The 14,103-nt window shown below is 37.0% G+C and overlaps 3 protein-coding genes across 3 annotated transcripts; all 3 read right to left on the bottom strand.

Annotated features, from left to right (window-relative positions):
* Nucleotides 1–9,921: 9,921 nt before the first annotated feature.
* On the bottom strand, nt 9,922–12,262 carry LOC133879235 (putative disease resistance protein At3g14460). The gene is made up of 3 exons (XM_062317766.1): nt 11,638–12,262; nt 10,749–11,594; nt 9,922–10,592 (listed from the first exon to the last, which is right to left on the bottom strand). The coding sequence occupies exons 1-3, from the start codon at nt 12,260–12,262 to the stop codon at nt 9,922–9,924; spliced, it is 2,142 nt and encodes a 713-aa protein (XP_062173750.1).
* On the bottom strand, nt 11,817–13,042 carry LOC133880491 (putative disease resistance RPP13-like protein 1). Its single transcript, XM_062319435.1, has one exon. It carries the CDS (start codon nt 13,040–13,042, stop codon nt 12,293–12,295), a length of 750 nt encoding a protein of 249 aa, XP_062175419.1. The 3' UTR covers nt 11,817–12,292.
* A 79-nt stretch (nt 13,043–13,121) lies between these two features.
* On the bottom strand, nt 13,122–13,585 carry LOC133879234 (putative disease resistance RPP13-like protein 1). Its single transcript, XM_062317765.1, has 2 exons — nt 13,220–13,585; nt 13,122–13,130 (listed from the first exon to the last, which is right to left on the bottom strand). Exons 1-2 carry the CDS (start codon nt 13,583–13,585, stop codon nt 13,122–13,124), a joined length of 375 nt encoding a protein of 124 aa, XP_062173749.1.
* Between the last annotated feature and the right edge of the window lie 518 nt (nt 13,586–14,103).

Raw genomic sequence — 14,103 nt, 5'->3', positions numbered from 1 at the left:
GCTAAAACAAGTAAAATGGAGAGATTTAAGAACAAGGAAAGTATAGGGCATTGATTTCACTCAATCCTCATACACATGACATACTATATTCCTCCCGGATTTCCTTCACAAGTTTAATACGAGCGCGTAATGATTGTCAATCACACGACGACCTCAACATGAAATTACTTTAGTTAAAGACAATGATAATCCATCTACTTATACAAAAACCATTCAACTAATATCTAGGGTTTAATGATTCATGCTCTCTAGTATAGACTATAAGACCTTTTAATAAGCATACACACCTATGGAAAAAACATAAACCATCTTAGTTAACACATAATCTCCACATAAAATTACACTAGAATTGAAAAGCATCTAAGCAATAATTAAACTAAAAGATTGTGGAGTAATATGTGTTCCCTAGCATGAAGTATCAAGTTCACATAAATTGTGTCATAAGCACCATTATACAACCATATCTAGGCTATGTAATCATCACATTTATATGAAAATCCAAGAGTAGTATAATTAAACCATGGTACTTAGAAAGAGTTCATCAACACCCTACAACTAAACTAGCTACTCATGGAGATATGGAATTCTCTTATAGAAGAAGAAGAACTCATTTCTCTAAGAGGATTAGAAACTATTAATCACGCTAATAAGATAAAAAACAACTTAACTTAATAAAGGAAACTAAGCTAACAAGTAAGAACAATTAAGAATAAGAATTAAGAAAAGGAAAATCTAAAAAGAAAAGCATTAAAAGAACTAGCTAAACTCTCTGGAATTTTCAGATTCTAGAGTTTTATTAAAAATAGGGATAATTGCACCGTTGGTCCCTGTGGTATACCATAATTATTTTTCACTCCCTATGGTTTAAAAAGTTCACTGGAGGTCCTCGTGATATGCAATAATTACAAATCGATCCCTGGTGTCAAATTCTGTTAAAATTTTTAACAGATTCCGTCAAATGCCACGTCAGCGCCACGTGTCGTCATTTTATTGGTGACACGTGGCGCTGACATGTCTAATTTTAATAAAATAATATAAATTATTAAAAAATAAATAAATAATACTTATTTAAAAAAAAAAAAAAAACAAAAATGGGAAAGGGGGTGGCCTGGCCACCCATAGCCCATGGGGGTGGCTGCGCGCCACCCCCAGAGGCCGCCGGGGGTGGCGCGCGGCCACCCCCAGTGGCCGGGGGTGGCGCGCGGCCACCCCCAGTGGCTGGGGGCGGCCAGGCCACCCCCAAAGGGGTGGCTGGGCCACCCCTTCAGCTCTTTTTTTTTTTTTTGAATTTTTTTGAATTATTTTTATTTATTTTTTAATAAATTTATATTTTTTATTACGATAGACACGTGTCGCCATCTTATTGGCGACACATGGCGCTGACGTGACATTTGACGGAATCTGTTAAAAATTTTAACAGAATTTGACGCCAGGGATCGATTTGTAATTATTGCATATCACGAGGACCTCCAGTGAACTTTTTAAACCATAGGGAGTGAAAAATAATTATGGTATACCACAGGGACCAACGGTGCAATTATCCCTTAAAAATAAAATGGAACAAAACAAGAAAGGAAGAAGACATGAGTTGCTGGAAAATTAAATAGAACTATTGCATCAACTAAATTCAAAATTAAATTTATTAAAAATTGAATTAAAATAAGTTACAACATTAACATACCTTAAAAACTAAGCTCTCTGAAAAACATGAAGAAAATGGTGCATCACATGAATGCACAAAAACTAAAAATAAAATTATCAACTAAAAACTCTCTCTACTTAAACTCTCACGTCCATCCTCTATTTATAGAGGAATTGATACAACAAACCTAGCTCAAACAATCACTCTCAACCGCACAAAATGATGGTTGACCAAATCTGATTAAGACCACACAACTTGAGGATGAATTTGAGCCACACAAAAAGCTGCCGACATCTGAAGATCTTTCTGAAATATCCAAAGTCGATCGATCGATTAATTTTGCCTTGAAAATTTTGATCGATCGAATGTAAATCGATCGCTTTAAGTTCGACTGAAGAATCGATCTATCAACTTTTCACTCAAAGAAATTTCGATCGATCGAATGTACTTGATCGATTTTCTTCTTTTTGGCATGAGCACTTGAACTTCAAATGTCTTCATTAGGCTTAACTTGTTGATTTTTGCTCTTGTTTTCAATTAGGACTTAAAAAAGAGATGAAACACTAAAACATACTAACACATTATTTAACAACACAAATTAGGATTTAACATATGCAAATTAGGGGGCTTTGATGTAAACATTCAATGTTTATCACATAATTATGTTTTTCTTTCTCTTTTTTCTTCCATTGGATTTCTACCCTAACGGGACTAAATCCTTTTACATTCAGATCCTTATAACTATTTTCCATCACATTGCACATACTGTTTTCACATCCATGCTTTAAAAGCTGTGAAGCATGAAACTAAAACTTGAACACAGGAAAATTTGTTTTGTGAAAATAGTAACAAAGATTTATTGATTTCTTTTTCACACGTTCTGGTGATGCTTTAGCAGTAAAGCATCAAAAACATTTGTTTGGAACCTACTCGTAACTTGCAGAAACCCACCACTGGCCAATCCTCAACATAGGCCATTCGTTGGCGAAAACCCTCATAAGGCTGAGCAGGTTTTTACTGCATACAGTAGGCGCCGACCCTCTTTGTTATAGGCCTATCGTGTGTGCGTGCAGTGATGGGTAGGTGTGCAAGTGAACGTGTGAAGTGGATTGTCCAAATGAACGTGTGTTGCGTGCAGTGATGGGTCGTGCAAGTTGTGGGTCTTGCAAGTGAAGCTCAAGAGAATGAAGAATGAATGCATGGCATAGCAGTTAAGGCCCTCGTGTGGAATGGATGACCAATAGCTGATTGTTAGCTACATTATCTTATTGTTGTCTATAACTAAGGGGTAGTGGGGAAACATGGATTGGGTTAGTGGGCATGTTTGTAATGGGTTAGTTATTTACATTCAGTTATTTCTTAGTGGGTCAGCCAAGTCATGGGCTAATAGTATTATCTGTATTTAAGCTTGACTATTTCTTTGAATGAATTTATCCAGAATATTAATTTGTGAATTCCTATTAACTGTGTGTTAGAGTGAACAGTTCCTTTTAACCGTGTGTTAGAGTGAACATGAGGGTTTGACCCTTTTAGGAGTTAAATATTATCTTATTTTTCAGCAGTTATTTACCTTAAATTCTAAGGTTCATAATAGTGGTATCAGAGCCAAGTTCCTAGGACATGGCGGATGGTACTTGGGCCCAACAAGCTGCTCAACAAGCCGAAGTTGTGGCTTCTCTCCAAGGCACCGTAGCAAAGCATGCTGATTGACATTCTCAATTAGCTGGGAAGCTTATCTGCTAGTATTGCAGAAATCAACAAACAAAACCAACCACCAAAGACAACAGAAAACCAGCCCTTAGGGGAATCAAGTGGAGAGAATATGGTTTCCAACACTCCATTCTCTGAAGGAGGAATTCAAGCTCGTGCTCTTAAGTTGGATTTTCCAAGGTTTGATGGAATGGATCCCATGGATTGGATTCAAAAGGCACAACAGTTTTTTAATTATGGCAACACACCGGATGACCAAAAGGTACCCCTTTCAATTTTTCACATGAAGAAAGCAACTATCTAGCATAAAGAGTGAGCAAAAAAACTTAGCAAATTTCAAATTTATGATCTCAGCCATATGTAAGCATAATTCATCGAAGTATAATGAACTGTTAAAGCAGAACAAGAGACTTGAGATAGCTGATAAAGTTTAAAAAGAACAAACCTGCTACCTTACTCCACAATTTAATTTTCTTTTTAAAAAATAAAAACACATCATGCTTTATGAGGACAAGACTTGAGAAACACAAAGAAGTCTAATCCTAGCATGGAAAGACATGTCTAGGACAAGTCACAAACACCAATGGCTTCTCTAAGAAACTCAAACCTGCTACCATCGAGAAGTTTGGTAAGAATATTAGCCAATTGGTTATTAGTGGGGGCATTGCGCATTTTTTGGTAGTTGATGGGGGGAAAATATAACTATTCAAAAAAAAATGGGTCGTCACAGTAGCCACAAAAAAAAAAAAAAAAAATCCTCTACTTCCAATGATAACCTTTTCCCACGTAGCAGCTATCAGAAGAAAAGGTAGTGATTGGTAATTCAAAGCCTACACTTCATCAAATCTAAAAGTTTCCTCTTCTATATTCTGTCAATTAAATATTGAAAAAATAAAAATAACTTCTAATTAACTGTATGTGTATGAATAGTATGCAACAAAATATCAAATGCGGAATTTAAAGGAGACAAATATTTTATTGACGAAATGAAAACTCAATTAAGAGAAAAAACCACTTCGGAACAGCCAAACCCAATATATCCACTATTTAGAAGACAAAGCTAGTTACAAAGCAATAACACTCACATACCTTAATGCAGTGGTTGTACCTTGAACTCTGACATATAACTCAACACGAATGTCTCCCAACTAAGTATCCTACCTGAAAAGGTCTTTAATGGAATCATTTACATTAGGAATCTTCCTTAAGATAGACTTTACAACTGATCAAATCACACAGTGGCAACAGTTAGAGAGCTAGTAGATCTTCAATATCTCCATTAACGCCATCTCAAAGCTATAAAGAATTCAATATCGAATTATGTAAATAATACATGCCTAGAAGCCTTTATTTATAGGCTACAGAAAACCTAAATCGTCTCTAATTCGGTTTTCTCTATGCAGCGTCTAGACGATAGTAGAGGGTGTCCGGACGGACAACTGTGCAATCGGCTTTCCAAATTCGCTGATATTCTTTCCTGAATAAGGCCGCGTTTGGACGGTGTTGCCCTAGCGTCCGGACGGTTGCACTTATGTTGCACACAATTTACATAATAAGGACTAACCGTCCGGACAATGTAGACTGACGTCTAGACGATAAACGTCTTCTGCACGACTTGCCTTATCAAGGATAGCGTCCGAAAGGAACAACCACATCGTCCGGACGATTGCAGCTGTCTTCCCATATCTGTGTTTGCAAAGGAAATCCTTTTACTTATCGAACACTGAAAGGCGTTCGAACGGTATTTCCACGTCATCCAGACGGATGCATTTGAACGCTGGAATCCTCTCAAACTTTGAAGAGCGTCTACACATATTGCCATCGATGTTAGGAATCTTTCGCCATTCTTTTTCCTTTCTTGATTTGCCACCGTTTTCTCAACAAAGGGCATTCGTCATTCGTTATTGTAGAAAGGGAGGTAGGCAACCCCTCCTTTGGAATGTACTCGAGCTTAGGGCAGGACTGGACCCGCAATTCTTGAAGAGAAAGGAGGTGTTAAAGCCCTTTCTTGTCCAAAGATTTCATATTTGGAAACCAAAGGATACAAAGTTGAGTCAGAAAAGAAGGCGGCAACCCTGGCTATGGAAAGGACTCCAAGTCTTCATTGTTGCCACAAACTGAAAATTGTCTAAGAGATAAGAGTTTTTGCAAACCCCATCCCGCCTGTCTGGCAAAGAGTTTGTCACATTTAATTTCTTGACCGCCATATGTTTAACATTGGAAGGCAAACCCCCTTCGGGAAACGACTTAATTCTTGGACAATCCCATATATAAAAATGATTAAGAGAAGGAAGGAGTATATGCATCTTCTTTGGCAGTGACCTCAGACGACTCTCACAACTCGAGACCATAAAGAATGAAAGGTCAGGGGCACAGATTCCTCCTTTTGGAAAAGATACTAAATTAGGGCAATCTTTGATGTCAATACGCAAGGTCAACAAATCATGTCCATGTTGTTCTAAAACTGTAAAGGATTCCATATTGTTACACCCAAAGATTTTGATTTTGTAAAGCTTTGGGAATAAATCTGATGGAAATGACTAGAAGGAATTACACCCGTACAACAACAATGTTTCAAGGGATACAAAGTGTGAATGTGTTGGGAGCTCTAACTTCATACAACCCCAAATTTGTTACTCTTGAAGACAGTTGTTGGAGGTCACCATTCCCTTGGGAAGTGACTATAGTGCATCAAATCCTCCAATTACGCAATTTAGTTGGCAATTCCTTTAATAGAATCTCATTGCAATCTCTTAGCGTCAATTCGCGTACAACATGAGCCCTTAGGAGTGAAGCTACCAGCTGAGGACATCTATAAATCTCAAATTTCGCTAAAGAAGGAAGATGGATGGGTAGCCCTCCTTTTAACTTACCACAATTATCAATATAAAGCTCTCAAGTTGAGGAAAAGCTCCATTTTCATTTTCAGGACCTAAAGAAGACCATTCCTCCTAATTTAACATTCGCCTTAACCTTAGAATTTTAAGGGCTCCAAATGGTTTGACTGTTGAAGAATTGCTACCATAAAACTCACGATCCACTTTAACAACTCTTTCAAACCCAGAAACAGAGAGTTCCTACAAATAGGGTAGCTACCCGAGTGGTGGCATGTTATGACAATGTTTGCAATTTTCTAGGTGAAGGGACACTATATTAGAGAATGAATGATGTCCAACTCAATCTGGAAAACTTTCATCGCCATAGTTGTTAATAGTGAGACTTTTCAAGTTACTATGGGCCCGAATATTTTCTAGTATAGATATTTGACATTCTAAAATATTAGCATCCATTGCGTTACATTCCAACACCAACTCCTCAATGTACTTCCTATCTTTCAAGCATGCTTTCAGAGCATCCGTAAGAGATACAACGTTTTGGAGATCTACAATAGAAAGTTTTCCTCAAAGATTTGCAAGATTTCCCAACTCTTCAATGGAAGCCCCACTATGTTTGCTGACAATAAATTTAGTTAATGTTTGTAGACATTTTAGTCTACCCAGTTGTATTGGCATCTCTTTTATGGCAGTTTCGCCAATATCAAGATGACGTAAGTTAATGAGTTTTTGCATCTCTCTTGGCAATACATAAAGAACTTTACAACCCGATAAATTTAACGTTTGCAAATTGCACAACTTACATATGAATCAGACAACATTTCAATTGCAGTAGAGAGCTTCAAATAACGTAAATGCTTAATTTTGCCAATTGTTTCAGGCAACTCAGTGATATTTCCATAGTGAGATAGAGAGAGCACCCACATGGCTCTTAGCTTTGGCAATAAATCAAGTGATACTCTTTTAGTTAAGTAATTGTGCTTTGGTAACAACTTCAATGGTAGGAATGTCTCCAATCAAGTAGTCTCGCAAAGAGACTCAAACTTTTTAGAGTTATCGTATCTCCTTCTAACATACGAAAAAATGGCGAGTCTTTTCCACCATTTCCTAAGAATGGTCAACCCCCAATCTAACGGTAAATTGTCCAGATACAAAAGTTGCCAAGTCGTTGACAAGATCATGCATTATAAAACCTGATTTATCATCACTTGATTGCTCGAACAACAATCTTGATGCTAGATCAAGGAAGGAATTCCATCGGTTTATTTTTGGTTTCTTCTAGGAAACCTTCTGCCATCCATAGTAAGACCACTTGATCTTTTTTTAAAGCATAATCTTTAGGAAACATAATTCCAATGTTTTCAGTCTGAATTAAAAAATAAATAACAATGCATTAATAGTAGATTAAAATAGAGAAAATCCACACACGTGTATATGCAAGCCTATGCTTTGTGTATTCATAACCAAGCTCTTCCATCTCCTACATTTTGTTAATTAAATAATTTCCATACAATTAATCAATCAAAACGGAAAACAATTAGACAGATAAACCAAAGATAAACTTATAAGAGAGACATAACGTTAGAAAAAGGCAGGTACCTAAGTGGGGATTCCTACTATAATTTTGTGGACATATGTTGATCAATAGAATAGTAACGGAGGCAAGCAGCCCCTCTTCTGGCATGTAACTAGAGCACAGGGCAGTAATAAATCCGTTATTCTTCCAGAGATGTCAGTTATTGAAGCCCCTTCTTGTCCAAAGATTTCATGTTTGGAAAATTAGAGATTTTAAGAACAGTGAAGTAATGGAAGAACTTCTAAGTAGTTAAGCACTTTGTTTCATAAAAATAAACAATAATTAGCCCATGATCCAATTGGAAGCTGCACGGGTCCCTACTAAATCAGATTGATATAAATGTCACAATTTTCTAATAAAAAATAAAAATCCTACAAACTTTATTAAAAAGAAAAACAATTCATGGGCATGAATTTGACGAATATCAAAGAGACCACTTTGTGAAAATCTAAACCCAATATTAGATGTTGGAAAATTTAGCTGGCATTCATGGAGCACGTACAAGATATTCTATATGCCCGTCTTTGCGTCTTGTATTCTTAATCGAAACTCTTCAATCTTCTATATTCTGTTGACTGAAAGTGTTCCATACAATTAATATTAGAAAAACCCAAAATTAGGCAGTGATAAAATGAACAGATATTTATGAGACGATGAAAAATATTAGAAAACCATATGTATGAAAGTTATTACAAGAAGCAAGATGATCATATTCGTAATTAGCTAATTGAAAAGAGCAATTACCTAAGTGTAAAAGCTAAACATATTGTTGTCGCCTTTTAGCTCATCCAATATATTCACCCCATCAATCAGTATGTGATCGATGTTAGGAATCTTTCACCATTCTTTTCCCTTCTTGCTTTGCCACTACTTCTTCAACAAAGGGCATTTATTGATCTATACAGAAGAAAGGGAGGCATGCAACCCCTCTTGTTAAGAGGAAAATCCCCAATGGGAAGGAGATTGGCCGGCAGCAGCAACAAATTTTCAATTCTAAGCATATAATACTAGTTACTGACAATGGAAGGTGAACCTACAAAAGAGCCCACAAGGAATTGAGGAAAGACAGTGGAATAGAGATTTGTAGAAAGACAAATCACCGAAACAAACATTTTGATTCTTTTGATCAAAAAAATGAATTACAGGAAGAACTAACAAGTGGCAAAGCACTTTTTTTCCATCAATGATTAGTTTTATTTATAATTAATTAATCAATAAAATCCAATTGAAAACCACACCCTTCTTAGAGATGAAAAAAATTCTTACGTTACAATAAGCCCATAGTCCAGTTGATCAAAACCATCCTGATCCATGAGATGAACACATTTTTTTCTGTTTAAAGGACTCTAAGATGTAGCTTATTCAGTCTGTCTATAGGGAGATACCAGAAAACACTAAGATAACAGCAATTTCACATGTTCTTGCACATACCGGATTTAACTAAATCAAATCAGTAATTAAATAAACAGAGGCAAAAGCGAAGACCTACCTGCTTGGTGGACAAGGTGCAGCTGCAATTGAAGTCTTCCATGAATGAGAAGGAGTCGTTCTCTTCTAGCGATGCAGCTTGGCGTTCTTCTTCTTCTTCCACCTCCATTCCCACTAACATCTTCATCTTCTCCAACGCCTGGTTCATCTTCTCCATTTCGTTAATGTTTCTCACTCTTTTTCTCAAGAAAATTTGGAGAATGGAAAATTGGATGTATTAGAGTGAGAAAATTGTTGTTGCTTCAATTCGTAGCAAATTTTCCGAAACAAAGAAAATGATGATTAATTTATTGAGTAATGCTAGGGAGACTCCAATTTCCCTCCCCCCTTATCTATTTCCTTATACGTGGCAGTGCTGTTCATTTCCTTTCTTGCTTTGCCACAGCTTCTTCAACTTAGGACATTTGTTGATCCATATAGAAGAAAGGGAAAATCCCACAGGCCGGCAGTAGCGAAAAAAAATCAATTCTAAGCTACAAAAGAATCCACAAGGAATTGAGGAAAATATCTTATATTTGAAATCCATACATATTAAAGAATATAGGAATGTCATTACAAGAAGGAAGAGATCGAAACATATTTACAATTACCTAAGTGAATATGTTGTTGTTGCCTTCAAGATGATGTGCAGGTATTATAACAGAAAATGGGACTCTTCCGAGGCTTTTGGCTCATTTAATAAATTCTTTATTATCAATCAATATGTGATCGGCATCCGGAATCTTTCGCCGTTCTTTTCCTTTCTTGCTTTGCCATCGTTTCCTCAACAAAGGGCATTTGTAGATCTCTATTATAGACAGGGAGGTAGGCAACCCCTCTTTTGGAATGTACTCGAGCTTAGGGTTGTCCCATAACGTCAATTCTTGAAGAGAGGTGAGGTCTTGAAACCCTTTCTTGTCCAAAGATTTCATATTTGGAAACGAACTGATATGAAGCTGAGTCAAACAAAAAGGCAGCAACCCTGGCTCTAGAAAGAACTCCACGTCTTCATATTTGCCACCGACTGAAAAATATCTAAGAGATGGGAGTTTTTGCAAACCCCATCCCGCCCGTCTAGCAAAGAGTTTGTCACATCCCTTGACATCCATAGATTTTACCTTGGAAGGCAAGCCCCCTTCGGAAAATGACTCAATTCTTGGACAATTAATTATTTTAATATAATCAAGAGAAGGAAGGAGTATATGCATCTTCTCTGGCAGTGACCTCAGACTCTCATAATTGGAGACATTAAAGAATGAAAGGTCGGGGGCACGAATTCCTCCTTTTGGAAAAGATACAAAATTGGGGCAATGACCGATCTTAATACACAAGGTCACTAAATCACGTTCATGTTGTTCCGAAACTGTAAAAGATTCCAGATTCTTACACCCCTAGATATTGATATTATAAAGTTTTGGGAATAAATCTAACGAAAATGACTTGAGAGAATCACAATCGTCCAACCATAATGTTTCAAGGGATACAAAGTGTGAGTGTTTTGGGAGCTCTAACTTCATACATTCCCTGATTTCTAACACTTGAAGACAATTGTTGGAGGCCACCCTTCCCTTGGGAAGGGACTCAAGTGCGTCAAATCCTCTAATTACGAGCTTTCGCAATTTAGTTGGCAATTCCTTTGACAAAACCTCATTACAATCTCCTAGCTTCAATTCGCATACAACAGGAGCCCTTGGGAGTGAAGCTACTAGCTGAGGACATTTATAAATCTCAAATTTTGCTAAAGAAGGAAGATGGACGGGTAGCCCTCCTTTTAACTTAGGACAATTATCAATATAAAGCTTTTCAAGTTGAGGAAAAGCTCCATCTTCATTTTCGACACCAAAAGAGGACCATTCCTCCCAATTTAACATTTGCTCGAACCTTAGAATTGTAAGGGCTTCAAATGGTTTAACTGTTGAAGAATCTCTGCCATTAAACTTATGATCCACTTTAACAACTCCTTCAAACCCAACAACAGAGAGGTCTTGCAAAGAAGGTAGCTGCCCAAGTGGTGGCAAGTTGTGACAATTTTTGCAATTTTCTAGGTGAAGGGACACTATATTAGAAAATGAATGATGCCCAACCCAATCTGAAAGACTTTCAGCGCCATAGTTGTTGATAGTGAGACTTTTCAAATGACTATGGGGCCGAAGATTATCAAGTACAAATATTTGACATTCTGAAATATTAGCATCCATTGCATTCCATTCCAATATCAACTCCTCAAGGTACTTCCTATCTTTCAAACATGCTTTCAGAGCATCTGTAGGAGATACAACGTTTCGGAGGTCTACAATAGAAAGCTTTCCTCGAAGATTTGCAAGATTCCTCAACTCTTCAATGGAAGCCCCACTATATATGTTTGCTGACGATAAATTTAGTTAATGTTTACAAACATTTTAGTCTACCCAGTTGCATTGGCATCTCCTTTATGGCAGTTCCATTGATATCAAGATGACGTAAGTTAATGAGTTTTCGCATCTCTCTTGGCAATACAGAAAGATCTTTACAATCTGATAAATTCAATGTTTGCAAATTACACAACTTACATATAGAATCAAGCAACCTTTTAATTCCAGTGGAAAAATGGTTCAAATAACGTAGATGCTTAATTTTGCCAATTGATTCGGGCAACTCAATCATATTTAGATAGTGAGATAGAGAGAGCACACGCAAGTATCTTAGCTTTGGCAATAAATGATCAAGTGGTGCTCTTTTAGTTAACAAGAAGAAATTGTAGCCTGGTGACAACTTCAATGGTAGGAATGTGTGCAATCGACTAGTCTCGCAAAGAGACTCAAACTTCTTAAAGTTATCATATCTGCTTCTTCTGACATACGAAAAATGGCGAGTCTGGTCCACAATTTTTTGAGAATAGTCAACCCCCAATCTAAAGGTAAATTGTCCAGATACAAAAGTTGCCAAGTCGTTGACAAGATTATGCATTACAAAACCTGATTTATCATCACTTGATTGCTCGAACAACGATTTTGATGCTAGATCAAGGAAGTATTCATTACCAATTTCTTCCATCGGTTTATTTTTGGTTTCTTCTAGGAAACCTTATGCCATCCATAGTAAGACCACTTGATCTTTTTTTAAAGCATAATCCTTAGGAAACATTGAACAATAAGCAAAACATTGCTTTAAATGTGAGGGAAGATAATTATAACTTAATCTTAAAGCTGGAAGAATGTTTGTCTTGTTTATTGGCGAATCCCATAATTCGCTCTTCAATATCTTCTCCCACTCATTAACATTCAGTTTAAATCGTAAGAGGCCCCCAATCGTCTTAGCCGCTAGAGGTAGACCTTTACACTTTTTTACAATTTGTCTACCTATTACTTCTAGCTTTGGACATGCATTAGAGTTATAATCGTAGAATGCATGTTTTGCAAATAGTGACCAACAATCTTCTTCCAGTAACGTCTTTAGATAATGATCAGTTGGAGTTGTGCGCATGATTGATGCAACGCCTTCATTGCGTGTTGTTACAATGACCATACTTCCTTGTGCTCCAAATTTAAATGGACTACATAAGACCTCCCAATCAGCATAATTCTCGTTCCATACATCATCTAAAACAAGTAGGAATTTCTTCCCCATCAATTTCTCTTGTAGTGTAACTTGAAGCAGGTTTAGACCTTTCATATCACAAGTTGACGAAGTCACTGCCTCTAGAACTGTTTTTGTTACCCTGAACACGTCAAACTCATCCGAAACGCATATCCATGCCTTAAGGTCAAAATGCTTCTTAACCCTCTCGTCCTTGTATACAAGCTGAGCAAGGGTGGTCTTGCCAATTCCTCCCATGTCCACGATTGGAATCACACATAGATTTTCATTGCCAGTTGCATCATCTGAGAGCAACAAGATTACTATTTTTTCCTTATCATCGTCCCTACCAAAAATACCAGATTCATCGACCAGAGAAGTCGTGGGCAATCTTTTTGATGATTCTCCTCCAACGCCTTGTTTTAGACCTAGAACATCCTTTTGACTTGCTAGATCTTCTAGTTTGTCAAGTAGCTCTTTAATCTTTGGCTCCATCACCTTGACAAAATGACTGAAAAAAGTAGTGATGGAGTTTCGTACCTTACATGCAGTGGTTTGAAATTCAACGTCCAACTTACGCTGCAAGGCTTCAGTGGCTATCTCGTCCAATACGTATTCTGCATCATAGACTGCATCTTTTAACTCATCAAGCCACGCTTTCACAGCAGGCTTTGTAAGTTGTTTTTCCTCCGCATCTTCAAGCAGTGCATTTACGGACAGCAATGCGATCTTCAACTTGCGCAAGAGTCCCTCGTTGAGTTTCCGTCCTCGAAAGAAGTCAACGAAGTCGCCAGATGCCATTCGTTCAAAGAAGAATTGGAGAAAGGGGGAGAGAAGTAGGCTTGCAACCTCAGCCATGTTTTCAATCTTCTTTGCGGTCTCAGGTAAAGAAGAAAGAAGAGAAAGAATGATGGACCCAACGCAACTGAGACTCTGCTTTAGTGTTTTTGTCCATTGAATGTGGTGGACTCCACACCTGTGAAGACCCAGAAAAATTAATAGGAATTTAGCATTTAATAAATTGTATTTATTAAATGGTGAGACTAATGATTATATTTTAGGTGATGATATTTATATTACCAAAATAAAATAAGCCTAAGATAAAATAATATTTAAAAGAAATTAATGAATAAAATAAAATAAAAAGAAATAGAAAAGAAAAATATATTAGAAAAGAAATTAAGAAATATAAAAAATATATATATATATATATATATATATATATATATAGTGGGGCAACCTGCGCCCCACTTTGAAAGACAAAGGTGAAGGGCCATGTGGCCCTTCACGTGAAAAATGAAGGAAGGGCCATCTGGCCC

The sequence above is a fragment of the Alnus glutinosa genome, chromosome 10 (assembly GCF_958979055.1).
Source record: "Alnus glutinosa chromosome 10, dhAlnGlut1.1, whole genome shotgun sequence".
Taxonomy (NCBI): Eukaryota; Viridiplantae; Streptophyta; class Magnoliopsida; order Fagales; family Betulaceae; genus Alnus; species Alnus glutinosa.
Note: the sequence above shows the minus strand (reverse complement) of the source record. Positions and strands in the feature narration are given on the sequence as shown.

Coding starts and splice junctions, on each gene's coding strand:
- LOC133879235 (XM_062317766.1), bottom strand. CDS start 12,262: ATGGAAGAAATTGGTAATGAATACTTCCTTGATCTAGCATCAAAATCG. Junction 11,595..11,637: donor GGAGATGCCAATGCAACTGG/GTAGACTAAAAT, acceptor ATTTATCGTCAG/CAAACATATATAGTGGGGCT. Junction 10,593..10,748: donor AGTGTTAGAAATCAGGGAAT/GTATGAAGTTAG, acceptor AATCTTTTACAG/TTTCGGAACAACATGAACGT.
- LOC133880491 (XM_062319435.1), bottom strand. CDS start 13,042: ATGGGAGGAATTGGCAAGACCACCCTTGCTCAGCTTGTATACAAGGAC.
- LOC133879234 (XM_062317765.1), bottom strand. CDS start 13,585: ATGGCATCTGGCGACTTCGTTGACTTCTTTCGAGGACGGAAACTCAAC.